Source organism: Vigna angularis, chromosome 11 (assembly GCF_016808095.1).
Source record: "Vigna angularis cultivar LongXiaoDou No.4 chromosome 11, ASM1680809v1, whole genome shotgun sequence".
Classification (NCBI taxonomy): Eukaryota; Viridiplantae; Streptophyta; class Magnoliopsida; order Fabales; family Fabaceae; genus Vigna; species Vigna angularis.
The window spans coordinates 2,617,458-2,634,155 of record NC_068980.1 but is presented as its reverse complement, the minus strand read 5'-3'; the positions used below and the strand labels follow the sequence as shown (position 1 = coordinate 2,634,155).

Below are 16,698 nucleotides of genomic sequence, written 5' to 3'. Positions count from 1 at the left end.
AAAAGGATTGTTTTTTTGACAGTTAGTTGGTTAACAGGTTAAGTCCTGTGGAGGAGGGTTAAGCCTCTTGTATCACTGATGCATATACAATTCTTTGTGAATAAAATACGACACTATTCTTTTCTCTTCTATTTTTCCCTATTGCTTGTGTGAGAAGAGTTCCTGATTAGGTTCCCAAATCAGGAACTTAACAATTGGTCCGACCTGCCGGATCTACTAGAAGTGAGCGACGACGTTCGAGGGAAATGGAAGGAAGAGTGGTGAATGTTGAGGGGCAAATTGAAGCGGTGGAGGTCGCGATAGCAGAAACGAAAGCGGAGACAGTGTTCTTGCGGCATGAAACGGGAACGCTGAGGCAAAACTGCGAGGTGATGCGCCAAGATATTCAAGCAATCTTGACGATCTTAAGGGATCGCAAGAACGACAATAAGGGCCAGCGTCGGGATGGCAGTGAATCGTCTGTAAACGATAACGGAGGAGAGCCAGGAGGCGATGGAGGACAAACAGGAGTAGGACGAACGGGGACGATGCCCAATTGGCGGAAGCGGGTGGAGCTTCCTGTGTTCGAAGGGGGCGAACCCTGGAATTGGATTAGTCGGGCTGAGAAGTTTTTTGAGGTGCAGAAGGTGGAAGAGGAGGAGAAGTTGCAACTGGCCTTCATTAGTATGGAAGGGTACGCCGGAAGCTGGTTCCGATTCTGGCGGGAGAAAACCAAGAACTATTCTTGGGAAGGGTTGAAGCGAGCTTTGGGAATTCGATTTGGAGGAGGAACGAGGGGAACTGTGTATGAGAAACTATCGGCGATCAAGCAGACAGGAGCAGTGGAAGACTATATCAGGGATTTCGAGGTGTTAGTGGGTCAGACGACTCAGATTCCGAAGGAGCAAATCCTTGGATACTTTATGGCGGGACTCAGGGAGGAGGTGGGTGATAATGCTAAATTATACCATATTTTAAGCATCATTTTAATGGCAAAATCAACTCCTTTCTTACTTATAACTTGCTTAATCCTCTTGTTTTGCCTTGTTTTCTAAATAATTGTGTTTTTGGCTACTTTGATGTACTTTCATCAATAATCCCTTATTTTGTAGCTAAAAATGAGCTTGGAAGACTCTCCAACAATGTCTAAGGCTGAACCAACCACTAGAAGCGAGCAGATCTGCAGAAAAAGTGAAAATGATGCAGTGCTGAAAAGTCAGGCCCGGGCCCCCCCTGGCTGAGGGGCGCCCAAGCGCGACTGCACCAGGGCCAATTTCTGCACAGAATTGTGACCAGGTGCCAGTTTTGTGTGCTGGTCGCGCCCGGGCGTGAAAAAGGGGCGCCCGGGCGCGACTTTTTGCGAGAAGCCCGCGCCCGGGCGTGAGAAATGGGGCGCCCGGGCGCAACTTTTTCCGAGAGCTTCGCGCCCGGGCGCGACTGAGAGGGCGCCCGGGCGCGACTTTTGCTGATGTGTCAGATCCAGCTTATTTAACCCAGAAACGCGAAGGGTTTAGGGTCTTTGGTCATTTGGAGGCGCGATTTCACGGCTGGAGCTCATGGAGGGCGTGAGGAGCTTGTGGTAACATCTCCTCCTCTTCCTTTGGGTCTCCTTCTTCTTCCATCTTCCATGTTGTAAGCTTTAGGGTTCTCCATGGAAATGGAGAACCAAACCCATCTTGTTGGGATTAGTTGTAGCCTTTGAATTCTTGTGTAATTGTTGAATGATTTGATTATATATATGCCTTTTCTATCAATTGCTAGTATTCTTGTTTCCAATCTTAAAGCTTGCATGTAATGGGAACGTTCATGGCTTGATTTTGGGGTTTTATGGATTATGGGAACGTAAGATGAAATCTTGAACTGAAATAAGAGTCCTTGTGGGTCATTGATTCTAGGAATGGAAGATGATTCACATGTTGTCTTAGATCCCAGCTCTTTAATGCGGGCTTTGCTTGTTAGATTGCCAAGGAATTGGGGTTTGATAGAAAAAACCTAGGCTCTTTCACCTAAGGAATTAGGGCTAGAGTGTTTTAGTGGATTGACTTTAGTAAATTGATAGAGAGGAGACGAAATTGGTTTTGACAAGAGTGCTTTGGTGAAAACTAACCTTAACAATGTCATTTCATACCATTTCTAGTCTTTTCCATTTCCAAGTGCCTTCAATACCAAAGTCCAACCTTGTAATTATGTATGAATTTACATTTCTGCACTTGTTCTGTAAATCGATGTTATGTTCTTGAGTCTATATGAGTTGTTAATCGCACAATTCTCTAGTATTACGAGTCTCTTGGGAAAACGATACCCGGTCTTACCGGTTTATTACTTGAACGATTCGGTGCACTTGCCGAAATCGAGCCCAACAAGTATTTTTTGAGCAAACAAGTCTTTAGCGCCGTTGCCAAGGATTTGGGGATTGAACCCGAGTCCTAGCAACGGCCAATAAGTAAAGTTTTGGGTCAACAAGTTTTTGGCGCCGTTGCCGGGGATCTGGGGATTGAACTCGAGTCCTAGCAACGGCTAACAAGTTAAATTGGGCCACATCAAGTTTTTGGCGCCGTTGCCGGGGATCTGGGGATTGAACCCGAGTCCTAGCAACGGCTAACAAGTTAAATTGGGCCACATCAGTGGGCGATCACGTGAGGCCGCATGATCCCCCAGATCTCATGACGACGATGCGGATCGCGAGGGACGTAGAAAAATTGTGTAAACCGTTAATGACGGGAGGAGGATCGGGTTTCAAAATTCAAAATTCGTGGGGACGATCGACGAGCGTCGTCACCCGAGTTGATCCAACTAGGGATTCGCAGAACCGAGGAGGGGGGAGGGCCGTTGAGAGTGTCGGGTCTGTGAGGAGAGAGACGACCCCAGGAAGCGGGGCCGCCAGAACCACCGGAGAAGGAAGAGAACGGGGTCCGCGTAACTTGCCGTATTCAGAGTACTTGAAAAGGAGGGAGGAGGGAAAATGCTTCCGATGCGGAGGTCCGTTCAGCCCGGGCCATCGATGCCCAGAACGAGGAATTCGAATGTTGATTATGGTGGATGAAGAGGAGGAAGAAGGAGGTGAAACGGAGACAGAAGTGGATATCGCCGTGATGGAATTATCGGCCCTGTCGGCGGGGGGCCTGACTACTTCCATAACGATGAAATTAAAGGGGCGAATAGGAGAAAGAGAGGTGCTTGTTCTGATTGACAGTGGCGCGAGCCACAACTTTATTAGCCGGTGTTTGGTGGCGGAACTGGGTATGGCAGTAAGGGAGACCCAACCTTATTTCGTCAGTTTGGGGGACGGACAGAAGAAAAAGATTAGCGGGTGTTGTGAGCAAGTAGTTTTGGAGCTGAGGGGCACCGAAATTGTAGAACAATTTTACCTTTTTGAGCTTGGGGGAGTGGAAATAATACTAGGCATTGAATGGTTAAAGAAGCTAGGGGAAGTGACTGTAGATTGGGGAAAACTTACGATGGTATATCGGCAAGGAGAGAAGAAGATAACTGTGAGAGGGGATCCCAAGTTGGAACGAAAGGTGGTGGGACCCAAGGCTTTATTAAAAATAAACAATGCAGAAGCTTGGATGATGGTTTGGGAATTGGGCTCCATTGAGGCCCATAATAGTGGCCAGAAGTATGTGGACCTTACAGAAAAGCAGAAGGAGGAAATGGAGCAGCTTCTAGACCAATATGACGTGGTGTTTGCTGAGCCCACCAGCTTGCCACCTAACAGAGGCATGCAACATCGGATAACACTTAAAGAAGGAAGTGACCCCGTCAACGTCAGACCCTATCGGTACCCACACGTGATGAAGACCGAGATAGAGCAGCAGATCGCCGAGATGCTCCGGACAGGGGTGGTCCGACCAAGTCACAGTCCGTATTCGAGTCCGGTAATTCTGGTGAAGAAAAAAGACGGCAGCTGGCGTTTTTGTGTAGACTACCGGGCCCTCAACCGCGCGACTGTGCCAGACAAATTTCCCATTACCGTCATCGAGGAGTTGCTGGACGAACTGAAAGGAGGGACTTTCTTCTCAAAAATCGATTTGAAGGCCGGATATCATCAAATACACATGCACGAGGAGGACATTGAGAAGACGGCTTTTCGAACACACCAGGGGCACTACGAATTCGCAGTAATGCCATTCGGACTCACCAACGCGCCGACGACGTTTCAGAGCGCAATGAACAGTCTTCTCCGGCCCTATTTGCGAAAGTATGTCTTGGTGTTCTTCGATGACATACTGATTTACAGCGGTAATTGGAAGGAACATCTTGAGCATGTAGCGAGCGTACTGTCGACGTTGAAGCGAGAACGGTGGGTGGCTAACCGGAGAAAGAGCGAATTCGGGCAAACCCAAGTTAAATATTTGGGGCATGTCATTTCCAGCAAGGGCGTGGAAATGGACGACGATAAAATAAAGGCCATAGTGGAGTGGGAAAGACCAAGAACAGTAAAGAGCTTGAGAGGGTTCTTGGGGTTGACCGGGTACTACCGGCGATTCGTCCGAGACTACGGAAAATTCGCCCGACCTCTGACGGAACTGCTAAAGAAAGGTGGGTTTACTTGGAACGCAGAGGCAGAGGAGGCTTGGAAGACGTTGAAGAAGGCGATGACGACAGCACCCGTGCTGTCACTGCCCGATTTTAAGCAGTCATTCCACATCGAATGTGATGCTTCCGGCCGAGGAGTGGGGGCAATTTTGATGCAGGAGAGGAGGCCCATAGCTTATTTTAGCAAGGCGATATCTGAGGGGAAGTTGAGCAAGTCAATATACGAGAAGGAATTAATGGCTCTAGTATTGGCCATACAACATTGGCGGCCTTACCTCGTCGGGCAGAAATTCATCGTTCATACCGATCAAAAAAGCCTCCGACATTTGCTGGAGCAACGTATTACCACCCAAAATCAACAGGACTGGATCGCAAAGCTGCTGGGATACGACTTCCAGATAGTTTACAAAGCAGGGGCTGCTAATAAAGCTGCAGATGCCCTGTCTAGAAAATATGAGGGGGAAGAGGATGAAGAAAAAGAACTGGGCGTGATGGCCAGACCCTTTTGGCAGGATTTTGAGGAGGTGGTGCGATAAGTAGAAACTGATGACTTCTTACAGAGAGTAATGGAAGATATAAAGAGGGACCCTAATACCCACCCAGCGTATACCCTGGAACATGAAAGACTACACCATAAGGGAAGATTGGTGTTGTCGGCCCAATCAAAATGGATTCCCAGATTGATTGCCGAATTTCATGTGACACAGACAAGAGGCCACTCAGGAGTTTACCGGACTTACAGGCGCATAGCCCAGTCCCTGTATTGGGCTGGAATGAAGAAGGACGTGACGGAGTTTGTAGCCAGGTGCGTTGTATGTCAACAACATAAATACCTCTCTTCTTCTCCTCAAGGGTTGTTACAGCCATTGCCAATTCTGAATGTTGTGTGGGAGGAATTGAGCATGGACTTTATCGTGAGGCTACCGAAGTCACAGGAGTACGATGCGATATTGGTGGTTGTGGACCGTTTGAGCAAATACGCTCATTTCCTTCCGCTTAAACATCCTTACACAGCCCGAACAGTAGCGAACGTTTTCATCCGGGAAGTCGTACGGTTACATGGGGTACCTCAGTCCATCGTTAGTGATCGGGATCCAATATTTCTTAGCAACTTTTGGAGGGAATTATTCAAAGGACAGGGGACGCAACTCAAAATGAGTACTGCGTATCACCCCGAAACCGATGGGCAGACAGGGGTGGTGAATCGGGTGTTGGAGGGATATCTTCGGTGCTTTTGCTCTGAGCAACCAAAGGGGTGGATGGCCGTTTTACCATGGGCGGAGTACTGGTATAATACCAGTTTTCAGGGGGCTATAAGGTGCACTCCGTTTGAAGCAGTTTATGGGAGACCACCCCCCTCTTTGCATCGATTTATTCCGGGGGAGACTTTGGTAGAAGCAGTGAGCCAGGAGCTTCAAACCCGTGATGAAGCGTTTAGACAATTGCGTTTTCATTTGGAGAGGGCCCAAGAAGTAATGGTGCGACAGGCAAACAAGAGGCGAAGACCAGCAAATGTTGAAGTGGGGGATTGGGTTTTCTTGAAGATAAGACCTCATAGGCAATCTTCAATGCCAACCAGACTTCATTCAAAGTTGGCAGCCAGGTATTTCGGTCCTTTTCAAACAATCCAAAAGGTGGGGGAGGCAGCATACAAGCTGCAGCTTCCAGAGACAGCCAGGATACATCCCGTCTTCCACGTTTCCCAGTTAAAGAAAGCTGTAGGAACGCAAGGGGTGGAGAAGGAGTTGCCGCAGGAGCTACAAGGAGAAGGGCCATCGTTCTGGCCAGTGAATGTGTTGGGAAAGCGGCAACTACAACAAGGAGATGTGGAGGTGCCACAGTTGCTGATAGAGTGGCAAGTCGGAGGCTCAGACGGTGCAACCTGGGAAGATGAAGTCACGATCAGGGAACAATACCCTGATTTCAACCTTGGGGACAAGGTTGGACTTCAGGAGGCAGGTATTGATAGACCTAAGGGTAAACAGGGGTGGATTGTATATGAGAGGAGAAATAGGAAGGCGAGTTAGAGGGGTTAGTCAGTTAAGGGAGCTGAGGAGGTATTAGTATAAATAGAAGTTGGGTAGTTGGCAGGGAAAAGGATTGTTTTTTTAATAGTTAGTTGGTTAACAGGTTAAGTCCTGTGGAGGAGGGTTAAGCCTCTTGTATCACTGATGCATATACAATTCTTTGTGAATAAGATATGACACTATTCTTTTCTCTTCTATTTTTCCCTGTTGCTTGTGTGAGAAGAGTTCCTGATTAGGTTCCCAAATCAGGAACTTAACAGACTCACACTTAGATTTCCAACGATCCAACAAAACTTTGTTAGTCTTTCATAGTTAGCTAAATGACATCTAATGTCCTAAACCCTAATATTTTTTGGATTTTTAATCTTTTTTAGCATCTAATAATCCTAAAATATCTCTCAACTTCTTGTAAAAACTTAGATAATCGCAACAAATCATCCAATTCATCTGTTTAAATAACTCTACAATTTTCTTGATTCAAAAACAATGTTTTTTTAGTCCAAAACATATATCACATCACATGTAATAAATTGAACAATTTTGCTATTCAATTTCATAAATTCCAAAGCTATTTAGAGTTTTAACACCAAATTTCAATTCAACTTAAGCTACTCCCTCTCATCAATTTAGTAGGGCAATACTATCATACACAACACAATAAAATAAATATAATAATTATTGAATATATATATATATATATATATATATATATAATTTTATTTATAACAATTAATAATCAAGGTCTTTTAATTGTTTTTTCTTATACGTGTTTTTTATATATATTAATTATTTTTTAATCTTTATGTTATACGCGTAAATATGAAAACTCTTTTTATTATATAATTAAAATAAATAACAAAAATTAAATTAGTTGTATACTTATTTATTTTATCAAGGTTTTACATTTTGATAATTTTTATTTTATTTTAATAATAGTTATATAAAATTTTCAATTGTATTGTTCTTTTTTATTAGGTTTAATGTCTCTGCATATGCCTATTTTTGTCCACAATCTCAAATTGGTCCTTTTCTTTTTCGGCGTCTCAATTGGGTCCTTATTTTTGTAAAATTGAATCAAACAGGGACTTTCCGTTAAATTGAGAAGATGGCGTTAATTAGGACGTTACGTGACATGCTGACTGTGTCTTTTTAAATGATGTGGCATTAAAAATGTATGTGAAGTGTAATTTTTTAATTTTTTAATTAAAAAATAGAGTGGAAAGAGGGAAAATAAAATTTAAATGAGGACAAAATGGTCATCTTATTTCATAGAATACATGGAAAGGTCAAAAAACACTGTCAGCACCAAACATTATTCCTGGAATAGTATCCTTCATCTTCTCCGGTAACCAAATTATTCCTGGAATGGTATCCTTCATCTTCTCCGATAACCAAATCAAGCATCCATGGCAGAAAAAAAAGTAGCTTTTAGAATCATTCAACTAATAAAAAAGGAGTATAAAAGTTCTCTATTCTCTTCAAGATTTGATGATCAACAAATATATATTTTAAATACTCACTGTCTACTTCTAGGCATGAAAACCTTCCATCTCCAAAAACTTTTCCAGAATCTGAAACGAAGAACAACCAACTTCTCAAAAATTAAACTCTTGTACCTACCACAATCACATAGTCTGCGATTTATAACACGGGTAACAAAATAACATTATCATGAACACTAAATAAAAATAATTGATAATAAATAATTAAAACACGTATTTAAAATTCTCTATGAACACCAAATCCTCATAGAAAACAACCAAAGACATTCAACAAACAATACCATTACATTTACATGTACCACAACAAAAATTCAAAACCCCAACTTTTTACTTCTTTCGAAAGAAAAACATTTTATCAGACAAACAGAGCATGAATGTGATGAGGACGAGATGCGGCGTCCATAACAAAATTTTAGCACAACACAGAACCAGATCCATAAATATTTCATCATCTGAAAACCCTTGAGAGAAGAAAAAAACTCATACCTTAAAGGAAGAAAACCTGAAAACCTAACAAAGGGGAAGGATAGGATTGTCAACGTCGTCAGCGTGAGACGCCTTGCCTTTGCCTCGCCGTCGTGAACTCGACAGAGGAGATCATATGAGCTTGCAGCGGCGGGAAGAGAGATTAGAGATGAGCTTCGTTACTCTTGAGAGGGGAGGCAATTCGTTCCTGTGGTTGGGTTGTGTTTGCTGTAATGCCCGACCCGCGTAACATTGTTGTTTCATGCCTTCCACCTCCTTCGCCAGCAGCTACCACATCTGCGTCTTCCAGGGCACCACCGACCCCTGCCACACACTCCTCAAGACCTTCTACCTCAACCTCCTCGCCTCCAAGCACGCCTCCTTCATCCTGCTCTTCCGCAACAACATCTCAGAACACTCGCTGACCTCGAGAACCAGCTTGCTGGAAGATCCTCCAAGGCGAACTTCAACTCCTCCGTCGGCTCCGCCTCCTTCAACTTTCTCTCACGAACCCTAATTTCATTCCTCAATTGCAGAAAGAGTCACTGCCTTTAATTTTCTTTTCCCAATTTACCCTTAATTTTTTAATTTAGAAATTATAAAATACACGTTAATCATATATAAACTGCCACATCATTTAAAATAATACATTGACTATGCCACGTATTCCAAACTTAAACGGCGTTTGTCCAATTTGACGGAAGGCCTCTAATTACTTCAATTTTACGAAAATAAGGACTCAATTGAGACGCCGAAAAAGAAAGGGATCTATTTGAAATTCTGAACAAAAATAGGGACTTAAGGAGACATTAAACCTTTTTGTTACAGTGAGACATAATGGTAGTTATTTCATCTAAAAGAATAAAATAAATCTCCTATTTTTTTATGAAATGGTCATTTATACATATTGATAAATTTGAAACTACTCTCATGTTATTCCTCAAAATTATTATGAATTTTATGAAAGAGCTCTAATATTATTCTTTTATCCGCTCTATTATCATTGATTTTTTTAGAAAAATTCATTGAAAGATTAATAATAACGAAGTATTGGTCAAATTTATACAAAGGCAATTAATATTGCCAAAAAAAAATATATCTAGAGTGATAAGTTTGTGAATTTTTTATTTATAAGTTGTCCAATTTTTTCACTACATTTTACTCAATCTGACCTTTAGACTTATACTTTAATTAATTGGCACTTATATATTACAAACACGATCTTCATATATAAATAACATATAAAACAAGTAGATAAGTTAACCACACAATTTCAAATAGACAATTTGTCAAAAAATATAATTACTGTGTTAATCAATGTCAAACATTTATGTAATCTAATGTTTGTAAAAACAGGTTTTTCAAAATACCAAAGTACTGTGAGAATGTTATTTTTTTTCCACGTATTTGTCTTGTTGTTTCCTACCGTTTATCTCAATACATTAAGTAACATTAATCTCGTTTATACTACTGTAATTATCATTTACCTGACAATTATCATTTAAATTTTTTACGATAAAACAAATAATTTTTTTTTAAATTTTGAATGGTCTCAAAAGCGTAGTTTTTTAAAACATTTAACTAATTTAAGCTGAGTTTTTCATATAAAAATAAATGTCTATATCAAATTACCTTTTTCGTATGCCAACGGCGTTGGTTAATGACCATAATACTACTTTGAATATAAAAACAAATAAAATAAAAGACACATATAAAATTACATAAGGTTATTTCATCTCCTACTGTTATTAAAGAAATATGTTTTATTTCTAGAATAAATCATAAATTGTTTTGTTCTTCGAATATATAAAAATTGTGTAAAATATTATTTCTAACAAATTTTAAATAACAAATTAGGTTTTACACTAAAATGTTTTTGCACGAGATAAATGAAATTTTACAATAAATTATAAACTAAAATATTCTTTTCGTCTTAAGTTTCATTTTAATTATTTAATTTTATTTATTTGTTAATTTTTTAAATTAAGTTCTACTTTTTTATAAAGCTTAGGACATTTTTGTTAATATCGTTTTTTATATGGTGTGTGCTAATTCGTGTTATTTTCAATATTTTGTTTTAGTTTCTTTTGATTTTTTTTTGTCACATATAAAGTTTTTGTGTCACATGATCATGTCACATATAATTTATAAGTTAAAATATATAATAAAAATTGAGTTAATAGATGTAAACATAATTTCATATTAAATTTATAAATAAGCTACAAAAAAATATACATTTTTTAAAAATAATTTCAAATATTAAAATTTTAAAAATTAAGTGTGATTTTACGTTTAAAATATTCACATTTAAAAAAATTGAAAGTTTAAAATAAATATTTATTTTAAATTAAAATTAAAAATAAAGTTAATTTTAATATTTAGATAGAATGATTTGATGTATAAATTTTAAAATATTATTTTAAGATGTATATATAAATTGTAATTAAGCTTAATTATTAACTTGATCTTAGTTTGAGAGAAATATCATTGTTTCATTTAAAAAAAAATGTGACTCAATTAAATTTAAGATAGTGTTATGTGACATTGACATAAGCATGTGTCATCAACATTGATCACGTAACACTCTCACATGGATAACGATGTGACAAAAAAATAAAAAAATTAAAAAAAAAATAAAAAAATTATCACAAACTAACGCATGACATGTACAAAGACAAGATATTAAGGGAATGACATAATTGAGTCATTGAAACAAAAAATATGATTTAATTAAAAAAATAAGACCAAAATGAATAATTGTATTGAAAAATGGTTTGAAAAAATAATTTTAGCTTATATAATATAATATTTGTATCACATTTATTTTAGAATTATAATTTACACGATTTATTACAAGAAAAACTACGTATTGCCCTAATAGCATATATCATTGATAAATCGTGCTCTTCAACAAATTATCAACCTAAGAAATTTGTTTGTAAAAATCATGAAAGCTGACATCCATCGATAATTATTGACAACCTCGGATTCATAGGTAAAATGGACAAAGAGATATCATTTTTCCTTCTTATAATTCTCTTTTTGTTTCATTTATTTTTTTATGCTAAGTATCACCCACTGTTCGGTGTGTCACCACCACTAATTGACTCATTTTCATTATTTGGTCTTATTCTTTTATTTGTCATCTTATTTTTACATTTTTTTTCCTAACTCAAATCACCCTCGCCACTACTACCAACCTCAACCATCATTAATATCATTCACAAATATCCGTTTATAATTCTTAAAATAAGTTATTTACAAAATAAAACTATCGATCAATAAATATGATGGTAAGATTTTGACAAAGTTTTCTGATGAATATTATAAAATTTGTCCACATCCATTGATAAATTAGATTTTGTCTACAAATATCATTAATATCTTATACAAGAATAAATTAAATTATTGTAGCGATTTTTATAAACATTAAAAATAAAATAACGTGTAGTTTAATTTAAATATAAGTAAAATGTTTTCTAATAATTTAAAATTAAAAAAACATATTTAATTCATTATATATGTTTTTGTAAATTTCGGAAATTAATGAAGAACATTTTTTATTAGCTCATTTCGTGGAAGAAAAATATTCTTTGCAGCAAAATCAAAGCATGACAACTTTAAGCATTGAAGTTTCCACTATTTGGACAACTCTGGCTGGGGTGGCCAACTGCTGCAGACATTGACAAATAGATGAGAAGAAAATGAGATATCAAATCCCAAAATAAAAGGGAAACCTAATCCCATAATTGTGAATCCCAACATGTCAATTCCATTACCCTTATTTAATTAAACCTTCTTCAAACACAAAGCTTCTTTCGGTCAAACATTTACGCCTTAAGATACTCATGTTTACAAAATTGCAAAATAAATAAATGTATTAATTTCAACATCACATACACCCTCACAATGCAGCTGCCCTAATACGAGAATAAATTACACTTAAACTTAAACTAATTTTTAAACAGTGTTGAGTTTTTAGTAAAGTGTACATGTTTCAATTGATATAAGTTATGTAAGATGAATAATACAACATTAAAAGTTATATATAGATATTTTTTAATTAATAATTTGTGTATAATACTGTATTTTTATTAAAATAGTATAATTTACTTACACACTTAAAACTCACTTTATATATATTAGCTTTGAATGATTATAAAATTATTTATATTTTAGTATATCATAAACTAAAAATTATCTCTAAAAATAAACTGTATTTCAATTAACTATTCAATATCTCTTTTCTAATCTTGAATGTGCAATAACTCTTAAAATTCGTTTAGATAGAAATATTATTACGTGTGAAATATAATTGTATTTAGAAAAAAAGGTTTTATTCCACCTTAAATATAAAACAATTAGTATTTTAAGAAACCTTAAAAAGCAAAATTTTAAACAAGACGATTTTTTGTATAGTTTAATAATTTTTAAAAAATAACGACCAGCTCCATCATTTCATTATTAGAAGTTGACTTAAAATGCCTTATTGCCATAATTAGAAAAGTCAAAACAATATTTCATTTATGTCACTTAAAAAAAATGTATTATTAAGATACCAAATTATATCAACGACGTTCTTACAGTGGAAGTACTTTAATAAATTTGATTAAATTAAAAGTAAACTAAGATGTTATTGCGTTGAACTTTTAATTTGGATGAATATGCTATACTCTATTTAGCCGTGAAGTGAAAATAACTACTATAACTTATGCAAACTATTATACCATTGGTAATATTTTTTTTCATAATATAATTTTAATCGATGTAGTTGTAGAATCATAAGTTAAAATTTTATATGCGTTAAATAATTGATTTGCATGTATTTTAATAAATTTATGTCGCATCAATTTAATCATATATGGTATACATATAAGACAAAAAAACAATTTCAGATTAATATAATTCTTTTAGATATATCTCGATAAACTGAATTTTTAATTCCATATAAATATTATAAATAGAATTTCAAATTAAAATAATTTAGTATAAACAATTAGTATAAGTTGTAACATCCCAATATATATAGTATAAACTATAATAAGGAGAAGCAACATACATGATAAAGTAGTACAGTTATCCATCTAAACATAAAGTGATACCTTTACAGTCATCCAAAAACAACTATAAATTTAAAACTTTATTTACAAACTGAAGACTATTCCAAAACTATCTACAAGGATCTAAAGAACCCGAACACCACTACTCAGCAGCAGCATCACCTCCATCCAATGCATGCTCCAAGGAAACATCTTCTTCCGCTGCTCACATCCAAAGGATGGTCATCGCAGAAGAAAAACAGCAGAACATACAAAACATAAGCACACCACAGGGTAAGCTAGTTTAAACAAAGACTACTCATACCACAATCAATAGAATTTATACAAGTATATTATGTATTCACATCACTTAAACCCTTCACACATAACACACACTAACTCTGACTGTCCAGACTTAGAATGATTGCCGAGCTATGGCGGGTCGTGCACTCGTGGTGGCTTCTACTGCTTTGCAAAGCCATTGTCAATGGGTTTCACCCTACCACACTCACGAGGTTAGTCCGTTATCACTCACCTTGGGCCATACTGGAAGCACCCAAGACTAGGACCTCTTGCTACTCCTCACGACATGGATCAATCCTCTCTACTTAAGAATGAAAGACCATTGGAGTTTCAGGATAACCCCCAAGACTGAGCTCCTGCATTCATTCTAAACTTACTTGAATCTCGACTAGAGACTCCACTTTAAATCACAACATAGGGCACCACCATGTCTCCTCTCCTTGAGGATCATGGAATTACGTCCATAAACACACTTGAACTTTACCATTTTGATTACCACATGCCACAATTATCACATATATTACTTGTTGCCACTTCAACTTACTTCATACAACACTTCTTGATACATATCAAACAACATAAGAACGTACAAGTCTTGAACTAGAACGTACCCCTCGCATAGCGCACACTTTCGCATAGCGAGACCCTAAACTCCTCGCACAGCGACCGAACTCGCCTTGCGAAAACCAAAGACAGAGACCAACTACTCTGGTTCTCTCGCATAGTGACTAAACTGGCTATACGAATAAAATGTTAAAAAGCTACAGACCCCAAATCCTCACATAGCGACCCAATTCGCTACGCAAGAGTCTTATCCATAGACTGGACCCCTCAAGCACTCGCAGAGCGAGACCCTCTCGCTGATCGAATAAATTGAATAATGGTTCCAGACCCTAACCAGTCGCATAGCGACTACACTCGCTATGCGGATTGACAAACAGAGAGCAACCCCCTCATATCACTCGCACAACGCGCCCATTCGCTATGCGAGTACATTGGCAGAGAGCACCTCACCAAGGTAACTCGCTATGCGAATCCATTCGCACAGCGAGTCTGCATAATCTGCAGAACAAAATTCTGCAGAATTACACAACTCAACCACTCCTTACCAATTCTACTCAACTTGGCCAACTTCTAACACTCCTAATTCGATGTATATGCTAAATTAAACTTAACTAAAGGATTCTAAACATTCCTAACACCAAATTAAAGGGTTTATGCACCAATCTCTGCTTTAAAACGTCCAATTCATCAACTTATAGACCCAAAACCAATTCTACCACTTAGAACCTGTTTTTGACCATTTCAAAGACTCTGTTATATCTTTTATCTTTTAGTTAGTTTGTTATTATTTCTTATTTGTATTTTGGGTTTAGCCCATATTTCTTCTATTATAAATAGAGAACCCTATGTGTGTATTTTACACAAGGGAGATTAATCTAAATATAGTTTTTCACTATATTCAATATGGTATCAGAGCAAGTTCTCTGATCCTCTTCTGGTGGTCTCTGCTGTCTGCCGGCGGCCGGCCGCCATGGCCGTCGGCAGCCCCTAAAATCTCAGTGGGCAGTCCATTTTTCTTCTTAAATCTCTGCCACAGTCAGCATCAGTCCAGACCCAGTGTGTCACTGCTGTCGCCGCCGCTGCCGCCGTCGGCCACCGTCACAGATTCGACGGGTGACCTGCGGATCTGGACCGTTTCTTCGAGCGACGGCCAACCACGCCGGTTTCGAGAGCCACCTCTCAGTCACGCGCCGCCACGCAGCGCTTCTTTCCGGCCAGTCCGCCGCCGCCTTGTCGTCGGCCACCGTCACAGTTCCGTCCGGCGACCACTGGATCTGGTTCGCCTCTTCACGCGACGACCAACTCCACCGGTGTCGGCGTCTGACTCTTTCCCACGCTCCACCACGCGCCGCTTCTTCTCCGTTAGATCTCGGGTGCGTGCTTGTCACGCGCCGCCTTCCCAGCATTGGCATCAAACCGCGACGCTTCCGGTTGTCTCGCCGGACCTCCCTCTCTCTGTTCAGACCTTCCAGAGCAGCCATTGCTGCCATCTTCGTCTGTCTTCAAAGCATCTTCATCTCGCCGCACGTTCCGCATTGTCGGACCTTCCTTTCTGCGTTGTGTGCTTCGTCTCAGCTGTTGATGTCGTTCCCGCGCCGTTTGCCGTTGTCCCGCGCCGTTTGCCGTTGTTCGGCATCGTATGCCGTTGTCCAGGCGTCGTATGCTTCCAAAAACTGTAGGCCCCCATCACCTCGTCAGTTAGTGATGGCAGTCCCTGTAGTTTTGTTGCTTCCAGCCACTACAGGCCCCATCAGTGATGGCAATTTAGTCCCTACAGTTTTATAGCAGTCAACTGTCGCTGCAGTCGCTACTGCCTCAGACAGACGCAACTGTGTCAGTTCTTCTTGGGCTAGAGTTAGCCCGATCTTCTTGTGATACACTGCTAAGTATCACCACTTGGGAGTTGTCCAGCAAAGAATTTTGGACCTCCAACGTATCTTTGGATCTTTGTTGCCTTTATTTCAGCATTATAGCTTAATATTTTGTTTTGTTTTAGTGGTCCAGCAACTGTGATATTCCACATTTCCGTCCTTCACACTGAAGGGGAGTACGTTTCCAAGACACTGCAAGTCAAGTCACATATATATGGGTGTAGTCCCTGCAGTTTTGTAGATTTCAGCTACTACTGTTGATCCCGTCACCCATCCATCATTGATGAGAATTTAGTGTAGTCCCTGCAGTTTTGTAGCTCTTAGTTTTCAGCTACCACTGTTGATCCCGTCACTCATCCATCATTGATTGGGAATCAGTCCTTGCAGATTGTCATTGTCCACCACTGCT

At 38.8% G+C, this 16,698-nt stretch overlaps 1 protein-coding gene across 1 annotated transcript; it reads left to right on the top strand.

The window, feature by feature from the left end:
• The first annotated feature begins 245 nt into the window (after window positions 1–245).
• LOC128194745 (uncharacterized) lies at window positions 246–5,054 on the top strand. The gene is made up of 2 exons (XM_052870759.1): window positions 246–923; window positions 2,586–5,054. Exons 1-2 carry the CDS (start codon window positions 246–248, stop codon window positions 5,052–5,054), a joined length of 3,147 nt encoding a protein of 1,048 aa, XP_052726719.1.
• Window positions 5,055–16,698: the final 11,644 nt, after the last annotated feature.

What these genes read in the sequence shown, in the direction of transcription:
- LOC128194745 (XM_052870759.1), top strand. Translation starts at nt 246, where the DNA reads ATGGAAGGAAGAGTGGTGAATGTTGAGGGGCAAATTGAAGCGGTGGAG. An exon ending in TGGCGGGACTCAGGGAGGAG is followed by an intron (nt 924 to 2,585) that starts GTGGGTGATAAT and finishes ACGGCTAACAAG; the next exon opens with TTAAATTGGGCCACATCAGT.